The sequence below is a fragment of the Hirundo rustica genome, chromosome 1 (assembly GCF_015227805.2).
Source record: "Hirundo rustica isolate bHirRus1 chromosome 1, bHirRus1.pri.v3, whole genome shotgun sequence".
Classification (NCBI taxonomy): Eukaryota; Metazoa; Chordata; class Aves; order Passeriformes; family Hirundinidae; genus Hirundo; species Hirundo rustica.
Window position 1 is genome coordinate 61,062,800 of NC_053450.1, and position 22,623 is coordinate 61,085,422.

The 22,623-nt window shown below is 38.7% G+C and overlaps 1 protein-coding gene across 3 annotated transcripts in view; it reads left to right on the plus strand.

Annotated features, from left to right (window-relative positions):
* The window catches only part of CARMIL1 (capping protein regulator and myosin 1 linker 1), a 192,961-nt gene that overhangs the window by 114,848 nt on the left and 55,490 nt on the right, over positions 1–22,623 (plus strand). For all 3 annotated transcript variants that reach the window (XM_040076283.2, XM_040076419.2, XM_058419311.1), the window contains 7 exons: positions 547–651; positions 5,431–5,500; positions 9,744–9,825; positions 11,133–11,232; positions 11,320–11,374; positions 16,736–16,908; positions 19,171–19,239. In XM_040076283.2, the coding sequence (XP_039932217.1) occupies positions 547–651; positions 5,431–5,500; positions 9,744–9,825; positions 11,133–11,232; positions 11,320–11,374; positions 16,736–16,908; positions 19,171–19,239 (654 nt within the window). The remainder of the gene's footprint in view (positions 1–546; positions 652–5,430; positions 5,501–9,743; positions 9,826–11,132; positions 11,233–11,319; positions 11,375–16,735; positions 16,909–19,170; positions 19,240–22,623) is intronic.

Consider the following 22,623-nt stretch of genomic DNA (forward strand, 5'->3'; position numbering starts at 1 on the left):
TGCTTTTTTTCCTGTTTTATCTTCCTCTGGGAGGAGCTCCCTTTGAAAGTCCTTGAGATTGAACATTTACTTATTAGAGTACTTGCATTGTGGGAAATATTAGGTTCCATTTTCTTCGGACTGATGCTTTGGGGCCTTAGCAGAGATGACATCTAATTGATGCTAAGGTATTCTAGCAGTGAGTAATTATTTCTAGTGGTGAAAAAGTAGTTTCAGGGTTTTGTTCATGTCCTGTTCAATCTGCTTGTGAGATGTAAGTATGTTCACTGTTAACTGGACCTAAATGACCATTCTTTGTAGCTCACAAAACAAAAGGTAGATAGTAATGCCTTCTGTGCAGCAGTGCAGTTGTGAGGATTGTTTGTTGAGTCAACATTTTGATGACATTATAATTCTAAGCTAATTGAGAGCCACTGATTACAGAACTGCCGAAGGTAGAGCAATTAAACTGTAAAAGATCATTACATTTCTGATGGCTTGCATTCACTATTTATTGGAATGAGGAGTGTCTAAATGCTACTTCTTAATGAATTTGTTTACTTGCAGAAAAGGAAAAGAAGTCCCTCCCTCCTTCAAACAGTTTTTCAGCAGCTCACTTGCTTTGATGCAGATTAACCTTTCAGGAACTAAACTCCCTCCTGAGCCTCTAAAGTAAGAATTTAATTTCATTTTCTGCTCTGCCTAAAACCTAGGTTGCATTGTTGTTATATGAGTGCCTCATATTAAAAAGGAAGGGGAAAGAATTTTGCTTTCTTCTTTTTTTTCCCCTTGTACGTGCATTATTATTATTAGAAAAGTGAGTTTTGTGCTGGTCACACATTCATGAAATGTTCTTTCCATCTCACAGTTGAGAATATTAATGGATCATATTATTAATTAGTCATATTTTTTGCTCTGGGAATGTTACACTTGTTTAGCTTCTGTCAGCAGTTTTTTGGGATATATTTCTTTCTTTGTTGCTTATGAACAAAACTGCTCCACAGTGAAATGGGATTATGGGCTTGTGTGAGCGCCATTCTTTTGGGACTGCGTTATTGCAGCAGACATAATGAAACAGAACCTGTTGCAGTGTTTGGGAGGGGAAACCTATTGCACAGAGCTATGTTCTCCTTTTTGGGGGAAGAGGCAATGGCAGCCATTTCTAGGAATGCTAAGTGAAATGAGTCTTTTCATTGTATGTCACCCAACCTGTGACTAACAGGTTCTGCAGCCTGAGGGAAGTTGTGAAGCACTGTCACCCTTCTTGTGATGTGTGTGGATTTGAACTGTGTTGAAATTTTCAGACATGAAATTTAAGAGTGTGTTTTAAAGTCAGGATAGACCTAGAGCGATAGGTCTAGTCTAGATAGGCCATTCTGTGATTCTGGCAGAATATTGGTGTTTATTTGGCTTAATTAAAGAAAGGGCTCTTCTCCAAGTGTCATCTTCCTAACTAATATGTGTTAAAATATACATAACCTTATCCGTAGCAGACACCTAGACACATTCACTACCTATTTTGCAACCCTAATATGGGTATAGGTTCATGGATGTATCCTTGTGTGGTTGGGAGCCTGCTTCCTGAGGGAGAACGGGAAAGGGGAATGGGGAGTATCTAATGGACAGGACTTGATGGCAGAATTGGGGATGTGGGATATAAAGAGTAGTTAGTGAGAATGGGGTGGAAAGCTTTTGATACACTCTGGAGGAAGCTAAGGGAGGGAAGAGTGACAAGTGCAACAGCAGAAAGAGGAGTGTACATAATTTTGGAGTATTTTTTCTTAATGCGATTCAGTATTGAAGAGGGCACTACAATATCACAGAGTCACAGAATGGGTCAGGTTGGGAGGGACCACAGTGGTCATCTGGTCCAACCTCCCTGCACAAGTAGGATCATCCTATAGACCATGGCACAGGATTGCATCCAGATAGTTCTTGAGTATCTCCAGTGGGGAAGACTCCACAACATCTCTGGGCAACCTGTTCTTGTGCACAGTCATCTGCACAGTAAAGAAGTTCTTCCTCATGTTCAGATGGAACTTCCTGTGCATCACTTTCTGCCTGTGGCCTCTTGTCTTGTTGCTTGGCACCCCCAAGAAGAGCCTGATGGTTGGCAAATGTACTGGATTGAAATCCATATTCAACTGTAGGAGCAGCTTTAGCTCTGATCTTTCACTTTGTTCTATGTGATGCTCTTGGTGGTTGTTGTGCTTGTTCAGACTTTGCCAGTATTAGGAAGGTGTGGTACAGATGTGTTTTCAAACAGAAGGCAATTTTTTTGAAACAAGGTTGATTCTGAATAATTTAGAGCAATTGATCCTATGGTGGAGGGCAGCAGGGAAGAAAAACAAGGATGGATGTGACTACTACAGAAGTCAGTATTGGTTTGGCAGGAAAAAGCATGCTGTGGGACATGGAATGTATCCCCAGAGATTAGGAGAGATGAGAAGCACCAAACATTAAGGTTCATGAAGGTTCTCTTCTTGTCATGTTGAGTATCTCTTATGGCATGAGGAATTTTAGCAGGTGAGTGCTGTACAATTGCCTGTGCTCATGAAAGATGTTGTTATATTAATTTATCCCCAAAACTTGGACCCTTTGCCTGCCAGCTGGGCAGCAAATGGTATCTTCCTAGTCCTTTTCAGTCAAAATATGTGTTAGCAAAAATCTGCTTCTGGTAATGTTTAAGATAATGTGGCTTAATTTGACAGAATCGGGTTGGAGGGAGTTACTTGCCTGACTGGTGTTGGTGGAAGTAAAGAGGCAGTGATGGGGTGCATAGGATGAGCAGAAAGCTCTTTCACTAGCACAGAATGGTCCAGGGAGGGGCATCTTTGCAAAGTCCAGCTGGATATGAATGGTCTCGTGCCACTCTCAGCTGTCTGGTATTTTGGACTGGAATGCTTTTGTTCTGGTGACAGCATTCACCTCTGCCTAGGAGGTAGGACAGAAGCTGTTAGTACTTTTTGGTAATTTCTGTGATGTGTTTTTTCTCTGACCTAAATTTTTCATTCAGTTTGAGCTGAGTGGGTCAGAAAACTACAGAGGACTTTGATCTGCAGGACACCTTGCTTTACCTCTCAAACCCTACGTGCCTTGACTAATCCACTTCAAAAATATCCTGTGGAAATGAATCTGGGTTTTGAAGGACTGAGGATGTGTACTGTGGGACAGCTGCTTAACCTTTTGTTCTTAACTGCAAGAAATTAGAAAACTTCTCCAGAACCATCAAGATCACAGTGTTGGTTAAACAGAAGATAGAAACATCGTTTTTCAGGCAGACTTAAATTTGTTGTTGCCAAGACTGCAAGAGATGCAAGATGGCTCCAGGAAGGAAAAATTAAAAAACAATGGTGTATCGTAATAGTACTTTCCTGGCACCATTGATGAGAATATGTCAAAAATATGTCCCCTGCCTAGAGGGAAAAAAAAAAAAAAAAGGTAGATAAAATGCAGATACCTGATATCTTGAGTTCCAAATTCCCCTAATTAATTGGGTTTTGATTTGTTATTTGATTTCTTCCTTTAGCTCTACAATTGTGGTATGTTTAATTGCATGTGCTAACTCAGTGAGTTTAAAGATACTGGTTAATCAGTGCAGTCTGTGAAGGACACAAACTTGCTTAGACAGTGTAAATCAAGCCTTTCAGGAGTAGGTTTGCTGATAAAGCTGTACTTTCAGGATGCCATGTGGTGGGTGGGGAGAGGATAATATACCTTGTACATAGGTAATACAGTTAATGTTCCGTTGCAGTTCACTCATTTTTTCACCATTTTTAAACAAAGGCAGTTTGTACTTTTGTCCTGTTGAAGTATAAGTTGGCATTTTTGTTGAATTTTACAGACATTGCCAAAAATTGTATTTTGATCTGTCAGTGCTGTAACAAGACAAGTTTTTGGTGTGCTTCTCATGCAAATGCTAATTACAAGGACAATTCTTGCATTCTGCATCATGTAGAGTTGATAAAACCTCTCCATGTGTTGGCCATGTGTGTGATTTAAACACTGTGGACAAGTGTAAGTATAGTATGTCTGGCTTCAGGCCCTTTGGAAGGCTGGTGATTTTTTCATGACAAAGAATTGAGAAATAAGGGGATTTTCTTAGGGTAAATTTATAGGGAAGAGGTTAGGGGGAAAAGCCCTTTTTTTTTTCTTCCTGTGAAAAGTGTACAACTGAAGTGGCACTGTGTCTCTTTTTTTAATCTGCACTTTTTTATGCTTGCACTGTATTTTTTATTTCCTGGAAATGTTTAGGAAGCTCTTTGCAAGCTTACCATCAGCCAGACTGACTGAATAAAAACCACGTCTGGGTAAGAAAGATAGACAGGATAATCTGAGAATTTGTGAGAACTGTTGCACTTACTCCTTTGTGAGAACTTTCACTTCCCTCCCCCCCACCCCTGTATATTAATAGCTTAAGTAAATAAGCACAAGACATTTGCCTTTGTTAATAGGAAAGGTCTGATTATACTTGCAGGACAGAAGATATAAATAGGTTTAAATGAAAAACCTGCTCAAGACACACACATTTCAAATGTAGCTTTGACACACTACTTGCATAGCAAGTGTGTAAGCAAATGGCTCATCATTAGGGGTTGGTTTTTATCTCCAAGCATCAGTCACTTGGTTAGCTGCTTTTGGCTGAAATGAAGCTGGAGAAGGAAGTCCTTCTGTTTCTCTGTTGAATTATTAATTCAAGGCTGCATCTATTCTGAAGATATTAGAAGGTATACACAGATTTTGTTTGTTTCTTCTCTATTACACATACTGTTGTGCTCTCTGATTTGACAGTATTAATATAAGTGTGATATTAACACTAACTTTGAGATGTGGAAACAAACTTTTATAAGACTTTATGAAAACGATAATTAGTTGTTACTTCACGTGTCTGCCAATCTGCCTAAAGGCAAAGGACGCCATTGCATGGGAATATCATTTTGGAATCTGTAAATACTCGTTGGGTTGTGGAAGTGGAGAATTTTGTGACACTGGAACATGCTCCAGCCTTCGAGTGTTACAGGCTTGGTGCCTGGCTGAAATGGATGGCTGCATGGCATCTTGCGTCTTTTAAAAACCTAATTTTTCCTAGACTTTTGGAAAATCAGAGTTTGTGTGGCTGTATGACAGAACACTCCATTTATAATCATTTGGTGCTCTTTGAAAGCAAATGTTGAAGGAAATTCATTTCTGATGAATGTTATTAAATCTTGATGGTGCATTAGCTTTAGAGTTTCTTCATTAGCCTTGCATCCCTGCGGTTTTTGAAGCTCCTGGAGCGTTCTGAGTGTGGCAGACTGGTGCTGCCATTGTCATTGAAGAAATAACTGCTCAGCTGGTGTTGTTTTGAAATGAATCTTTGCATTATAGGTGTATTAACCTGTGATCACTTAGATGATGATGCAAAGCTGCCCTTTGTTTTTTTAAAATGCTTCTAAAACTGATCTTTTTCAGAGCGCTTTTATTAGGCCTGGCTTGCAATCACAATCTGAAGGAAGTGTCTTTAGACCTCAGTAGCTGTGAGGTAAGGAATATTTACCAGGACGTGTTCAAAATATGCAACGACGATGCTTTAGCATTCCTGTGAAATCCACTGGGCGAGATATTCTTCCTCTGTAGCCGAAAGTTGTGGGAAAGGTAGAACCCAGACAAGCAGTTATGGTACAAGTTAGGATGTGTGTTCCAGCATCCTAAATAACGAGCACAGAGGTTCAAAGCACATGATTAGCAAAAGCCTCCTTGCAGTGCAGCTGGGCTGCACGCTGAGCCAGCCTGTTGGATGCTTGGCAGCTTCTGCTCTCTGCTGGTGTGATTAGCAGCAGGATTTTCCAAGGTGCCCAAATTTGAATGGCTCAAAGGAAGCTGCATGCCCTGAAGGCATGTCTGTGGTTCCTGCTTCCCCTTCTGCAGGTTTGCTTTTTAACCTTGGGAGAATTTCCGTTTTCCTAATCAATTAATCAATCCAAGCCAATAAGGAACCCGAGTAGAAGTTATTAACATAAGAAACACTGTAAAAGTGGCCTCAAGAATAAGTAAGAACAATTGTGGCAACTCACTTGCCTCATCTTGTTTCCTCTTGCTTCCCTGTGCGTTGCTGTGCCCGCTGTTTCCCAGGATTGCCCATACTCTTGCAGGGTAATTCCTGTGAGGTTATAGCAGGATGAGAAAAGATCAGACACAACCCTGGTGAGCCACTTGAGGCAAAGTCATTTTGTAGAGAACTGTGTGGTGGACTCTTGCCAAAACCAACACGAACCAGTTCAGGCTCAGGCCTTCTCTGACTTCCCCGGTTTTTAAGCTACGACGAAAGCCTCCCATTTGTTAGATATTTCTGAGGCCATCTGAGTATTAACTCTTCTAGAAGTGCCTGCAAATACAGTGGTTTCCCTTTAAGTAGAAAACATGCAAAATTGATAACCATGTTGAAGTGCAGTAATCCTTGCCTTTAGGTTCGTGGTCAATTGCTTTTGAAATGTGCACAGATTTCCTTATGAAGAAAAAAACCCAAATCGTTGTGAGTGCAAATCATAGTTTTTGTTATTTCAGACTTTTTGGAAAACTTTGAAGAGCACTGCCTGTAAATCCCAAATAGGAAGGCTTTCAAGTCAAGTACATATGCTTCTGACTTCTGAGCAGAGGGATCAGACGGATGATAATTTATCTTTCAGAGGAAGGAAGGAAAAGGGAGGAGTAATTAACGTAATAAAAATTAAGTCCTATGATCATAGCTTTCAATGAATAAATCAATAAAACACAAATATAAGTAATGAGAGTATAAATTAGCATGCAAATCAACAAGGGCTGACAGGAGAGAAAATATTACCCTTTCATGAAACAACACCCAGGATGGGATGTGAAAGAGCCTTCAAGGGGCAATGAGATTTATTGGACACCAAAGCACGTGTGGTCATGGCTGACTCCTGTGACAGAAAGGAAGGAATCCTGCCCAACTCAGTGTTGCATTCCTGTAGCTGGTCCCTCCAAATTGACAGCACTTCCTTAGATCCTTCCCTTAACATTTTTTTTTTTCTCATCACTGAGCTGTATCCATTCTCGCGTGTTTTGGAAAGAAGTTGTGTTTCCACCAGCAGGGAAGTTGATGTGCCGGCAGCTGGGAGTGCTCTCAAGGGGCCCAGCAGCTCAGGATCCTGCTCCATCTCTCCCCAACCCTCTGGGATCTGGGCAGGGTAATCCACACCCAGAAAGAGAGCAGTGGGAAGCTTGGAGGCAGCCACCACCACTCCCAGTTCCCGCAAGCACATGCTGCTAGGGGGCTATAAAGCTGATGCTTCAGCTTTGCCATCTTCTTTCCTACATCAGGCAAACTGTACTCAAGGATGGAAGGATAAATCTGTGTTCCTTCCCTCTCCCACCATTTTTCATTTGCTCCCATAATTTTCTGGTGTATTATCTCCAAGCTTAATCATTTTCTATTGCTTGTTTGGTTGGAATTTTTTAAATTTCTTTTTTTCTACTATGAAAATTACATTTTTATTTCTACCTGCTCAGCACTGATGTATTTCACTCTTTTCCCTTCTGCTTCCCTTAGCTTGGTCACTGTGTAAGTACCCTCCATGCTTTACCTTAATTGTTAAATCAGTAAGCAGCTTTGTTTGCCCTTCCCCTATTGGTACCTCATAGCTTTGAGCACACTTGGCATTTTTAATTGTAGAAGGGTTATTCTTCATTTTCTGAGTAAGAGCTTTTCTTTGTAGTCTCAGAAGTATGTCATAATAGGGCATGTTGCAGAGGGTCTTTTTGTCAGTATCACAGTCCACATTGACGAGCAGCACTTGAATTCATCTCTGCTTTTATATGTGTATATATTTATGTGCGTAATATTTTAACACAGTTGCAGCAAATTGTGATTCTAAAAGTGGAGGTTTTGTCATCACTTTCAGATTAAATAGATATCACCATTTGTGCTCATGAAATGTTTTTATATTTAAAACTTTGAATGTAGAGTTATCTGGTACAAGATTGAAAGCTGCTCCTGAAAATTTGTCCACTTCAGCCCTCAAAGTTTATATAGCCATAAGCATTTGGATTCTGTTGTGAGTATAATTTTAGTGTATAGAACTTTACCCTACTAACAACCAATCCAGTTCCACATATGACCTGCCACTTCTATGGATTCTGCAATAGTACATGTGACACTGTAAAATGATTGTCTTGTGGTGGGTCACACTGAGAGAACAGCACAAAGCAAAACGGAATGATTTTGGCTTTCATACAGCAAATGCTATAAATACTCTTACCAAAATAAAGTTGAGTTAAATTTGCAGCACTTCTGGCCCGAATACAGCCTGTTATATGACTACTTATTGAGAGGATGAGGTGAAGGATGTGCAGGATGGAGAGGGGGAAAGGTGCACTGTGTTATCACTCCAGATGTGATTTATGATTTAGGTGTTATCTTTGACCACCATTCTCCAAATACTCAGATCAGCTGTTTGTTAAACCATCACATACCTCAAACTTCCAAAAAAGTGCCAAATCGTGTCTTTATTGAAAAATGCTTCTAGAAGGCATTTTAATTTTAAGGTTAAATTTTAACTATAGCATGGTTAAAAGTTGATGGTCCACAGAACTATCAGCAGGTTAATTCAGGGTATTTACCCAAGTAAGTCAACTAAGTAAAATATTACACAGTTGTTTTGCAGAGGAGGTGAAAAAGCTTTGAAGGGGTTTAAACAATTTTTCCATTCTTTTTGAAGTAAATAACATAGAAAATGTAAAAATAAAATTTCAATAGAGTTTTTTCCCACTTTAGCTAAAGTCTTTTACTGGGAGATGTTTTTAAAGTGACATGTGCCTTATATAAATGTGCGTAGCTGCAAAAAATAAGAAGATGCTTTTGCTCCTTTGGAAAAAAGAGTTATGCTACTTCAGTAGCATTAGTAAATGAGTGTGTAAGATTTCATAACTTTAATTCCTAATGTTGATGTTTTCTCCTAGAACATCATTATTTTTTCATTAAATCCTGACATTTATTTTATAGTCATGTAATATTTCAGATTAATTATATCATAATTGATACTTTGCAGCCAGACATTTTTGTTATTGTTGCAATTTTTTTTCTTTTATTGCTATTTCTTAAGTTAAGAATAACTGTATTAATGTTTTCTCTTGTTTATGGTCTTTTATGGCTGTTTTACAATTGGATTATTTGAATTTTCTTTTCAGCAACAGGGAGGCATAATTTAATTGAGCTTTTTTTTTTTTTAGCCTTTTTTTTTTTTTTTAATGCCCCCCACTTATCTTTAAAATGGGCACCTTAGCATTCTGCTAAGAGCTGGAAGATGCTCACTGTAAGGCCTGTCTGTAGTGGAGTTCAAGGATGCCAGTGTTGCAAGTTGATCAGCTGGTCTAAGTTTATTTATTTTTGATCACCAGATGCTAGAAATGTCCTGGGCTGTTCATGTGTTCGATGCTCACCCCAATCTTTTAGGCACTGCCCAGCACAAGTGCTAAAGGATTTGCTGTGTTTAATCATTGAAGTATTTTCCTGATTTGAAGGCTGAGATGTAGTTTCAAGAGAAAGGGAAGAGAGTCCCTTTTCTCATTTGTGGGCAAATACTGAGAGTAAGGATGAGAACAGTAGGAATGTGTGCATAGGCTGTCATTTTGATGTCTATAACTTCTTCTGTTGCTGTTGTTTTTGCTGCTGCTAGTGCCTTCTGTATTCACAAAGCTCCTACCACTGTCTTCTGTGTGATCTTGAAACCATAACTAGTTTGCAAAAACGGATGATGTTTTGTCTCTAGTTAAGATCTGGAGGTGCACAAGTCTTGGAAGGATGCATAGCAGAAATACACAATATCACCAGCCTAGATATTTCAGACAATGGTAAGTACACAGAGCAGGAATGGAGAATCGTGCAAGTCTATAAATGCTTTTTGTTTCAGCTCACAGTGTAACCAAGCTTGGTTGCTCTTGCTTTGTGATTATTGGCCATGTTGGTTATAAAAATGCCTCAGATCAAGACTTCTCATTAAGAAATGTTGCAAGACTAACTGTACCCTCAAACATTTGTTACTTGAGATCTGTGTAACACAGCAAAATAAAATAATGGCACCAAGCTCATATTAGATCCAGAGTGAATTGGGTTTAAATACAAGAGGATGAGAAGCTGGATGAGAATTGGAAGTGTTATTAAAAGAACAAAGGGAAAGGTCTAGTACAGAATGAAGCTGAGGGGGAAAATTTGCAGCAAAGAGCCAACAGCTTCAGGTCAGAAAAGGTCTGCTTGAGTCTTTTGGAAAGTCTTTGAGTAGTTCTGCTTTGGAGTCTCTGTGCTTCCTAGAACAGATATTCCTGGGAATATGAGCTGGCTTCTCATCTTGCAGATTCAAGGTGCGGATGTATGACCTGGAAGAATTCACCGGCTGTGTTTGCCCCTCTATCAGCCAAATGCAGAAGTATTTCAGAAACAGACTCCCAGTACAGTGGAATGCCCAAGAAGGGTGGGATGGACAAGTGGAAAGCTTTGAGAGTTACTGATTCAGCCCAACAATACAAAAAGTTTGTTTTTTATAAGTAAGGATAGATATTTGAAATCTAAATTATTCTGTGAACCTGAATTCTAAATCGTTGTAATCTAGCTAGTGGAGTCCTCAAATACATAACTGGCTTGGGAATACTAAAGTTATTTTTCTTTTACTCAGGAGTAGAATAAAATTTGCCTTGTTTTTCAGGTAATTTTATTCATAGTCTGTTATGTTAGCCTTTTTTGCAGGCTTTTGAAGGCTTTGAAATTTTATTGGTACACAGCTCTGCTAAGACTAAATAGTGACTAGCGTTGTTTCAGAATTCTCCAAGGAACTTCAAGCTCTGCCTGGCAGTGCGAGGAACTACCCTTGGGTGGTTGGACTGTGGATAAGGGACTGAATTCTCTTCTGTGCTTCTGAGAGGTGCCTTTAATTAGCATGGAGATTTAAAGGTCTTATTTTAGAGGAAGTGTTTATTCTCATAGAAAAGCTGAGGCACTAAGGAGAAAAAGATTTAAAGATGGAAGAATGGAAATTTTTCTACACATTTTGGAAATTAGTACACTGATATAATTACTTGAATGTATATAGCATCAATAATTGGACCTGGTCTGGGTCTTTTGTGAAAATGTATTTTAATTCCTAATCTAATCTGATTCTTTACAGGCCTAGAATCTGACCTCTCAACCCTTGTAGTCTGGCTTAGTAAAAACCGATCGATAAGACACTTGGCATTAGGCAAAAACTTTAACAACATGAAATCCAAGTAAGGATTTGCTTTCTTTTAAACAACAAGAGAATGGATGAGGAGAAACTGCTGATTTCATCATCTCCCTAACTTTTCTTCCCTCAGAAATCTCACGCCAGTACTTGATAATTTAGTTCAGATGATTCAAGACGAGGATTCAGTGAGTATCTTTCTGCCTACTATCATCATGTGTGTTTCTACTCTTACAGTCTATTTCTGATAATTTTCTTCACTGTGTTAATTGGCTGCATAAGATTTGATCAGAACCCTGCACAGGTACATCTGACATTTTGGTGGGGGTTTTTTTGATATTGTGGTTTGGATTAATTTGTGGCATGTAGGTGAACGTTTTCTGAGGATAGTCTTAGGATCTGTGGTTGTTGAAAAATATTCATTTTTAATTGTTGGATGTGTGTAACCAAGTTATTTAGCTCTAAATACTTTTGTGTCCTCATAAGAGTTTACAAAGGTAGTGTTCTCAATAATAATGTTGGGTTGTTTTGTTGTTGTTGTTGTTTTGTTTTGTTTTTGTGTTTTGTTTTAATTTATGGAATGCATTATTTCCTGATAGCTGTTCTTGGGTATTAAATTTTTTTTTTTTCTCTCGACAAAATGCAAGGTCACTGCAGCGATCTCAGAACTCTTTCCTTCTTCAAAAGATGCAAATAAACCATTCACTGCATTGTTTTCTTACTTCTCTTAGTCACAGGAGCAATTTCATAAAACCTTTTCAGGGTACCTTGCTGGGATGCTTGCCCACTTTCTTAATTTCTACACTCTTTTGTAATTCTGAAAGACTTTTGTGTTTGGATTTGTGTTCTTGCCTGTTCTGGCATCCTAGTTTTGGTTAGAAGGGGATCTTAAGATGCTCTGTTACTCTCATGTGTGTCAATCTTTATTCTACTCTTAGTCCTTTCTTACTCCTTAATTTCCTGTGCAGGTACCAAGCAAGCTTTCCTCATTCTCCAGAGACAGCTGACTGTAGACTCAAGTAGTCTGAACACCTGCTATTTCCTGTTGTCTTTATTGTCTCACCTGCAAGTTCACACTCTCCATATTAACTGCTTGGCTACCTTCTCCTCCCATCTGTGTCTGTATCCTGGCAGTTTTATCCAGGATTTCCATTGTCTCTTTCCTTGCAAGGTCATTAGACTCATATTCCGGGTTCCCTTTTTCTTTGTTCTTAATTGTATTTGAAGTTATTTACTGAACCAGTCCCCTATGCTCCTTCTGTCCCCTTAAATGGGATTAGTGGTACTGGTGTTTCTTGATTCTGTGCCTTCCTCCACATTTTATTCTTTAAAATGTGGGATCTCAGTGCAATGTGGTGAAGTTCTGTGTATAGATACCAAAACTGATTCTAACTGAGGTAACACTTGTAATGAAAGCACCTTAATGAAAGTCCTTGTTTGCACAAGTTAGGTGTAGGCTTGTGCTAAGTATTGTATTGGTGGAACTCTTTGTTACCCCTTGTACCAAACTAGCCTTTTTGTTTAGTGCTGACTGTGTGACCACCTCCTTCTACTCTGCCTCTGAAGGGAATGCTGCAGGACTGCCTCCCCCTTCTCTCCTTTTCCTTTTGATCCTCTACTGAGGGGTTGCGTTTAATCAGATAGCACCCGCTTCTCCTCTGTGGGCATTTGTCTCTGTCCTGCCCTGCTTCTCATGCTTATCCTTTCACAGCTGTCCTGAAGAACTGAATCACAAGCAAATGTAATTTAGTATGTTTTCTATTTCCATTATTCCTTTGTTCTGTTGCAGGTGAACATTTCTTCACACTCAAACCGTATCCTAAAATACTTCATCAGTGCACTCTGTGTCCTTTCAGTACCCAAATCATCATCACAAACACGCTGTTGGGGTATTTCCCCTATTTCATGACTCTCCCATTCATGCTATCTTTTCTTAAGAACAAAAGTTTCAACTTTCCCTGTATTATTTGTATTTCAAGCTACAACCTTCTGTTTATCTTTGCTGGTTTCTGTTTTTGAAGCTCCCAGGTCATAGGAAAAAGTAGCTGCTAAATTATGTGTGTATCATTCTTGCAGCTCTCTCTTCTTTGCAACATTGGCTTCCCCTTCTTGCATTCCTTTTCTTTTCAGCCTGTGGGTGACATCATTTGTTGTTCCACTTTCTGCCTTTTTCACTGTTCAATGGTCAGATGTGCTCCTGTAATTCTCAACCCACCACATTTTCCTGACCTAACCTAAACAATGTATTCTCATCCTGTTTACAAAACAGTGTTATAATGAAATAATCCACCAAAAAGTTCTTTCATTTAGGTATTTAAAATAACTGTCTCTCCTTCACGTCATGCATTAACATTTGGGATATAGAATATGATCCTTTTGGGGTTACCCTGCCTCTTCTTTCCCCATGTTATTTTCTCTTGTTAATCCTCTTCAGTGAAAGAATCTTGTTTTTCTCTGTCTCATCAAGTGCTAAAACCAGTGTGAACCATCTCCCAGCAGCAAAAGAGTTGAGGACAGACACTGTAGCACTGTAGGAAAAGTGTTTTGCAGAAAGCTGCCTAGGATGGTCCTTACTGTATCTTGATGCTTAGAAAATAATTTTCTTAGAAAATAATTTTAAGTCTCTAGCAATTTCAATTTGAATCTTAAATGGGGTGGTCATAGTTCTACCAATAGTATGCATTGGCTGCCACAGGACACTAAAAAGTTAAAATGCAGTTGGAGAGACCAGGGATGCCCAGAGCACACTGCACGGTTTAGGGACCGCACATTGTCTCATGGAAAACTGAAGCAAGAGGCTTTAATCTAAAATAATCATCTCTAAATGCTTCTCCGTGTATTTATGCACACTTTAAATAGCTCTGCTGCTGTGTTAATGTGAGTCATGAGTAAAATGATTTAAACAATCAGTGGCTTGGTTCTGTGACTGTTAAAGTAGAGCGATAGCCAAATGTAATTCTGCACAATTTAAAAGCAGTAGTAGTAACCTACATTGCAGAACTCCACAGGTGTTTTATATAAACAAGAATGTAATATTTAGGTTCAGTCTTTGGGTTCTTTTCATGTCTTTTCTATTTAAGTAGGTGCTATACTGTGCAGACTATTGTAATGTATTCTTATTGTGCCATTCCTTTTCTCGTTGCAAAAATTGATGTTACACTGCAGGTATGCAGTGTTGTTACTCAGAGTGGTAATTACCCCTATATAGGTGCAGTGAATTTCTAGTGATGAATGTCTTTAGTTGTTAGTTCAGTGTTTGGTGCAGAATTGGCTTTTTGAAGGTTTATAGAGCATTTTTGTTCTTAGGAAAAACAAATTTAAGTTGATTTAATTCTAGGTTTTTTCCCAGCAGAAGTATGACGGAATCAATGAATAGTTATTTCTAACTATACATTTTATTTCTAACTATTTCTAACTATAAATTTCTAACTATACATTTGTACTTTGAGAATTCCTCTTCCTTAAAAAGATTGGGCTAAGGCATCTTCTCTGTATTGGGAAAGTACCTGTTTTCTGTAGCAGGGACACTGAAAGTGCTCCCTAGACTTCTGTTTTCTCAATGTCTAGCTAAAACTATTAAGTTGTTAAAAGAAGTAAATGTTTGTAGAGTGTTGCCCATTTGTGGGGGATTTGTTTCGATGTTTCCCTTTTTTTGTTCGTTGTTCTTTCATCTGGTATTTTTGATGTAATGATCAAAATGCTGTAATTTAATGAATATTTAGATGGTGCATAGCTGTCAATCCTTACAGAACGCAGTACAGAAGCATTTTCAGTCATATACTGTTTTGTCGGAGTGTTGGAATGCAAGAAGTTTCCTGGGTTTGAGGTTTTGAAAAATTTTGAGGCTTAGAATATTTGAGGTTTAGAAAAATTATGTGGGAGGGGTCACCTGCAGCTCCAATGTCCATTTCTAAAGCGACACACAAGGAACAGAAGCAGTGCCACATTCACAAGTTTATTGATGATTTCTCCTAGTGCTGTGTGGTGCTGCTTTACCATGAATCTGTCAGCAAAAGGGCTTCTGAGGCTTCTGTCAAGAGCTCCTAAGTGCCATTCTAAATGTGATGTTAACATTTTCATGTTAATACTGCTTTTAAATTTTTAATTATTCTTTACACTTTGCTTCATGTCGTGCAATAAAATTGGAAAACAGACAGATTAAGGGCATTAACATAGTAATTTAATAACTTCCATTTAAAATAAAACCAGCATGTGGCTTGTGTTATTGTTAGACTTTTTAATTATAAACCTGCTGTGCCTCCAAATTTTTGTGCTTTTCCTCATTAGTAAGTGCATTTCTCATTGTTGCAAGTTTTTTAGTTATCACTGTAACACAGTGGTGCCTGGAGGGGAGGATCCCATTGTGTAGCAGGTATGATGCAAGCACCTTGGACCCTGGAAGGTGTGCACAGTTTGGTTGGTTTCATTAATCTAAACTTCAGGGTCTAGCATAAGTTCTGTGGCTCATTGTTGTAAGCTGCTGATTTTCCTGTGCTGGCAGTTTGGGGATTTTAGGCTCCAAAATCCTCCAAAATGTGCCTAAGTAGGTATATAATGATGATACATTCCTCTGGATGGACTCACACTTGAGCAAGGGAAATGTTTTGTAGAGTCCTCATCCATCACCAAAGACAAATTACACTTTTAGGGGTTGTAATATCTATGCAAGGCATGGGGATAGATTGACTGTGGTTCTCGAGCTCCTGCTGTTGAGTGTTTGGGGCATTGAGAGTGGAGGAAGCATTTTTAGAAAAGGTTTTTTTAAGGCTTGGAGTGTGACTTGCTGGAGCCACATAAGGTAGTTTCAGCTTAATATGCTGCATTAAAAAAAAAAAAGTTACTGAAAGATATTGTAGCTATGGATGTCAAAACATCACTGTTAATAATATTTATTGACTTACTCATTGTAATAGATACTCAATACTGCTTTGAATTTCAGACCTGCTACGGTTTTATCTTTCCACCAAAGTCTGCCCTTTGTTGAAGGAATAGATATGCAAAATCACTCCTAAAGTTGAAGTAACAATAATTAAACATTTTAAGGAAACTGTTTATGTTTTAACAATATAAACAATATAAAATTACAGCCTTGGACTGTAATTTGCCCTTGGGCAAATCTCTCAGCCTAGGGGAGAGAAGAGGAGTGGTAGATACTTTTATTTCTCACTGAAAATGTGAATGCTGGTTAAGCAAAATCCACTGGACACTGGAAGTTGTCTTGTGAAGCTGATTGTTGTTATCTTGCCTTTTTTGAGGTTTACAGTGCATTCTGTACTTAGTCTGACTCAGGAAATTGGAGGCACTGTCACTTGAAAATAATTTTTTCACAGGGTGCTACAACTTAACCTGCTTGTGTGCATGTGTTTGTCACAAGTTGTTGACTCCCAATTTATCATGTGTTGTAGGACCTGCAGCAAACACAGAAATAACTCTTTGATGTTTACTGCTGTCCCCAGGAGTTTGGGAAACGTGTAACTTCTTTTAGTTGGTGTTTGAGGAATGAGTGCTGTGTCAGTTTCTGTTATCAGTGCCTTTTCTATGATCCACAGCCTCTACAGTCACTGTCCCTCGCAGATTCCAAGCTGAAGACTGAGGTCACCATCATTATTAATGCCTTGGGCAGCAATACTTCTCTCACAAAAGTGGATATTAGTGGAAATGCCATGGGAGATATGGGAGCAAAGATGCTGGCGAAAGCCCTACAGATAAACACCAAACTCAGGTAAGGGAAGCGCACTTGCAGTAAACAGTAGAATGGCTTAATAATACTGAAGTTGTTGGCTTATTTTCAATCTGTTTCTCTTCAGAACCTTTCAACATACAGCCACTGAAGAGTGTCTTTATTTTGAAGGATTCTCATCCTTCTTTTTCTTAAGAGAAAGGAAAATAACAACAGAAAAACAAAAGAAGCAAGTTGTCCGTTCAAAAATATTTCCTTAACTGAAACTGGGGAAAATTTTCTACATTTGAACAGAAAAGCCTCTTGTTGGAATCAAAAGACTTTTAAAATTTCTAGAATGACTGAAAAAAAAATTACATTGTTATAGAGCTCTCTATTAATTAAACTGAATGTTCTTCTCAAAGCTGGTCCAACTTTAAAGCTATGTGAAATTCTTTAGGGACTTGTCCAGGCAGGTTTTGAAGATCTACAAGAACCAAGATTCCACACTGTCCGTCGGAACTCGATTCTAGTGCTTAGCTACTCTCTTCTGTTCTGCTCTCTCTTTCTTACTGGAGACTTTCCCAGCAGAGAAAATTATTATTATTATTCTTTGTCTTCTGAAGAGCCAGTTTTTAGAACTAAGCATGTGGAATTCAGAATGGGAAGCAGCATGGGCCATCCATCCTTCCTTTCTCCCCTTCCTACCGTGTTGATGGACCTTGGCATATCTTCTCATCAACTTCACTGCTTTTTAGCATGTCTGGCACTGATGGCTTGAGAGTATCACTTTCTTTCTATCCAGCATGTGTTTCACAAACAGTAAAACCTTCAATCAGCGTAAATCTGGATGGGGACCTCTAAATATGTCACCCTCATCAGGAAAGATAATCCTCCCTCCTTGTCAGACTGTACAGATGAACCTTCCTCAGTGTATTGTCAGCGTAAAAAGACCACTTTTTACTTGGTCTCCTAGTATTTGTTCCCTGGAGGATAAAAAATTCCCACAAACAGTCTTGGCTATTTTGTTCAGAGGCAGGGATCCTCTGGCCTTTGTGTTGCTGTGCCCGAACTGAATATTAAAAATGTCAAGGAAACGCTGGAAGGATGGCTTAGGTTTATTGAATGTATTGACCTGAAATGACCACAGCATCTGAAGAAACAAACTTTTGATACGTTTCAGGGTGGCAGACGGAAACGTTTCGCAGTATGCTGAATGTCACAGTTGACATAATGTCACCACAGTCTGTGGTGCGATTACAGACTAAATAATGCAATGGTAACCAGCTCTGCCAAAAAATGTTGTAAAATGATACCCAGGTAGAAATATAAACACACTTTCCAGTGGCAAAAATATTCAAGATATGACCCACAGCATATCTGATGCTTGCAGAGTGAGTGTAGAGTCTCTATTCCTCTCTTTCTTACCTTTCATCTAAAAAATGGAGGCATAATTCTGCAACAACAGAAGGATGTCAATACTTGTGAAAGCATGCCATCTATCTTTTTTTTTCTCTGCTTCAAACACCAGAAATCTTTGTTTGGTTTTGTGCCTTTTTTTTTTTTTTTTTTTTTTTTTTTTTTTTAATAACAGCTACAACTGGTGCTCTAGCAGAAGCAAGATTTATCTGCTTGTCTGTCTCTTCTGCCTACTAATGAGATCTTTGAACATGTGTTTGCAAATTGCCAGGCAGCCTGCTTGAGTGGTCTGAACTGGGGGAGGAGGGGAATCTTATCATCATTGTGTATTCAAAAGAGCTACAATTTATGCACCTAACCTAATGGTTTATATTGGCAGCTACTTGTGTTGCATGTGGAATCACATGAACAGTGTGATGAGCCTAGTGCAGGGTTGAATGTGACAGCCTGCAAATTTTGACCTCTGATCAGCATGAATTTTTAAAATACCCATAGCCTATGTGGAACAGAGATTGACCAGTTAATGCAATTTTCTGTTCTTTCAGTATGGCCTCGCAGAGCAGACATTTGAACTTTGGTTTTGATGCTATTCCTCAAAAAAGCAGGAATTTATGTCCAAATCTTTCTATTAATTGTGTTTTAGAAGAGTGAGGTACTTAAGTTAATGATGGAAAGTACAGTAGAGTCCCCTTTAAAGTAAGGGAGACTGGATTTTGGATGTTTGTCCATAATTTCTGTCATTTGAAGGATTTAGTGAATTAGTAAAGACAAGTTTATAAAGTGCTGCCTTCTGCAATTTTGAATATTCAGCAGTGTGTTATTTCAATATGCGAAGTTTCATTATAGATTTATTTGGTGGTTCTTGTTTAACTTATATTTTTCTTTCCTCTTCGCACCGCCTGTCAGAACTGTAATATGGGACAAGAATAACATCACTGCACAGGGCTTCCAGGACATAGCTGTGGCTCTGGAAAAGTAAGTCTCAAATAATTGAATGTCTGATGAAGAGGCCAAAGATCCTGAATGACCTGAGCAGCTGCAGTTCTCACCGCAGTCAATATGATCTTGAAGATGCTGAGTGCTCTCAATTTTAAGCATCAGGATGTTTAATCTAAAGGAAAATTCATGACTTCACATCCTGCAAAAGGATGGGAAGAGGTTCTGTGACTCTTACATCCATACTCTGCTAACAGCATTAAGGTCCTTGAGTTCTGCTCTTAGTGTTAAAATTCTGAATTTGGTAATATTTTGCCTTTTCTTCATTCTCTTGTGCTGATAGTATTCAGAAATTCTATTCTAGTGAATGAAGCTGTACACAATAACAGAAAATTAATGAAGTGAGCCTTTGTGGTTTGACTTTTTTTCTTCCCTCTAGCAAGTTGATACTAATAGTGATGGTCACAGGAACTGCAGTTTTTCTTTGTAATTGCTGTGGTCTGGGTCATTTTGCTTCCATGAGTTTACTCACAGATGCAGCCATTACCAGTGATAAATGTTAAATTGCTTTCATCTCTCTCCATCTCCATCACATTTCTTTATATGTTATTATTACTTTTCTAAAGAGAGAAGAAATACAGATTTAAATTAAGCAGCAGTTGAAGTTTTTTTGCATCATTAAATCCCTCAGACTGGAGCAAAGGCTCTCTTTAGAAAATGAACGTAACCTACAATTACTAGGTTCCAGACAAGATATCTTGCAAAACTGTGTAACTAATTAAGGGAGCATCTTAACCCTTACAGGGGTCATGAGGCTAGAGCTTACTAAGTTACTTGTTTTATGAAACTATTGTAGTTTATGTACTTGGTTTTGAGATGAATTCAGTTGCACTGATGTGGGAAATTAGATAAATTATGTATAATTTAGCAAATCATCTTCCAGTGATTCCATTGATAGTAGTGAATTTGTGAAGGTTATTTGTCAACTTGCAGACATTTATCTGTTAAAGAGCAATAGCATGGGGAAATTTGGTAGAAAAAGAAATACACTTGTTTTCTGGTTAGCATCAGCTTTTTTCTCTGTTCCAAAGTGTTTGGATGAGTAAATAGAGAAGGGGAGAAATCCTGAGGCAAGAGCAAGTAACCTAAACAAAAGTACCCCTGGAATGCTACAGTTAATTATGTGACACTGTACTTTTTTGGGGTGACATCTCATTCATTTAACTTGGAAGCTGAGGTCATTTTATGTTGCCTTAAACATTTTTAAATTGCCAAAAACCTTGATAACATCATGAGCTAAGCCACAAGCAACAAAGGTTTAAACAAGAAAAGAGGGACTGTCAGTACTGGCTGAAAACAATTAGGCTGTAAACAATCCGTCTTGAAGACATTTTGAGAGCATTCTTCACTATATACTTCCTAAAAATACCTGAGCCCATGAATAATCTGTAGAACAGAACCATTGCTCAAAATGGAATGAAATATACTCAAGATGCTTGAGGATATGTGTGATTTCGGTCTTAAGAGAAGTTGTCGTCTACCAAACCACAAAACAAAGAAAGGTAGATTTAGTGCTATGGGCAGGAGGCTGAGGGGATTTGTAACAGACTCCAAAACAGGATGAAGTAATTGGAAGTTTTTTTTTCTTTCCCCTTCTCCCAGCTTTTCTTCATCCGCTTATTGCTGTTTGAAAATGTTATTCCTACAAGGGAATTCCAGGAGCATGGCTGTTGGCAGATTTTGCCCCAGGGGTGTCCCAGACAGGTGGTGTGAAGTGCTGAGAAGGTTTTCTGCAGAGTCCCTTACAGGTGTCAGTTCAGGAGAGCATTTGAGAACAGGAGGCATCCTATTCAGCTTGGCCATTAAGCAGGGTCTTGTATCTCTGTGATTTTAATATGAAGATAAATATGTGATTTGCAGCCTACAGCCCCCTCTGTCACAGGACTCTACAGCATTGTCTCATGTTCATTTCTGAATTTCTTTTTTTTCTTTATATGGACTGTCTGAAGAAATAGCTGTAGTTCTAATATCTGAGGAGAAATGCTGGAGTTTGTTAGAGGGCTATGAATTCTTCCCTTAGCAGTGATGTGAAATTCACACACTCTGACCTGAAAAACAGATTATCTTATTCCTGGTTTTAAAAAAACTAGTAAGTAAAATCTCCACTGCAGCAGAGAGCATATGTAGTGTGTGGATCAGAAGTTACTACAGGGGAAATACTGTGATGAAATGTAGGACTGTTGTCACACGTGTTGTATGTAGAAGAGGCTTTTGGGACATCCTTTTCAGTCTTTGAGCACCTCTCTGAAATTTAACATCCTTTAAATATAGGTATTTTGCTGAGTATATTGATGTGTTAGGAAATTACTGGATTACCGAGTTTGAAGCAAAATGTACTCCTTTACAAGAGACGAGTGGAATGTTAATAAAAAGAATGGGGGAGTATTTCAGATTTGAAGGAAACAGAAAAATAAAGCATAATGATGGAGCTGAAAAGTGAGCTTTAAATTCTTGATATTTTCCCCTAAGGACTGGTTAATTCTTAGATGAAAATAATACTGTGTGTCTGAAAGCAACCCAAGTACAAAGGATTTCCCTCCTTCCATAGGGTAGTGGTCTTCTAAGGTTTTGCCTCTGTGAGTGTGTATCCGTGAAATCTCCTTACCTTTCATTTGTCCTCCTCCTACTCTGTGTGTCCATATGTGTGAGGGAAGGTGCACTAAGCCTTTGACTAAATTGAATTTAACATATCACTGCTAGCATGAGAGCTGGCAATTACAGATTTCAATGAATGGGATGTATTAAATGTCGAACAGCTGCAGAGATCCGTAGAAATCTACCTTTTTTTTTTAAAACTAAATAAATACCCCACCTGTCAGGCAATCAGCAAGTTCTGTTATTATCTGTCTTTGAGCTCAGCACCTTTGACATTTAAAAATTCTCCCCATGGTGGTGGACAGCCATTTATGCACAGGGTAGTTTTACATGAGGACACATAACAGGGTCTGTATAGTTTGCAGTGTTCTTTTGAAGGGCAAGACAACTAGAAAGAAAATTTGGTTTTCTGACTCATGGAGTAGAGAGTTGCACACTGTGAAAGGACAGGGACCTTGACTGCCTGCCACTGACAGCTGTACATCACCATGTTTGCATTGGGGGAGAAGCATAAAAGTCTTCCATGATCATTTCAAGTAAAATGTTGGGCAGTAGCAATGAAGGAATCAGTGTGTTTGCAGGTCAGGAGGACACTGCCCTTCAGAGAATGGTGCTGCGTGTGTCCAAGCACCTGGTGGGAGAAGAAGTGAAAGGAGCTTGGAGTTTCACGCTGTACGAGGTGCCTGCTGTTGGAGTTAGTGCATTTAGTGAAGAGTGGTCTACTGTCATCAGTGGTGGTGACTCCATTGAAATTACCAACTTTAAAGT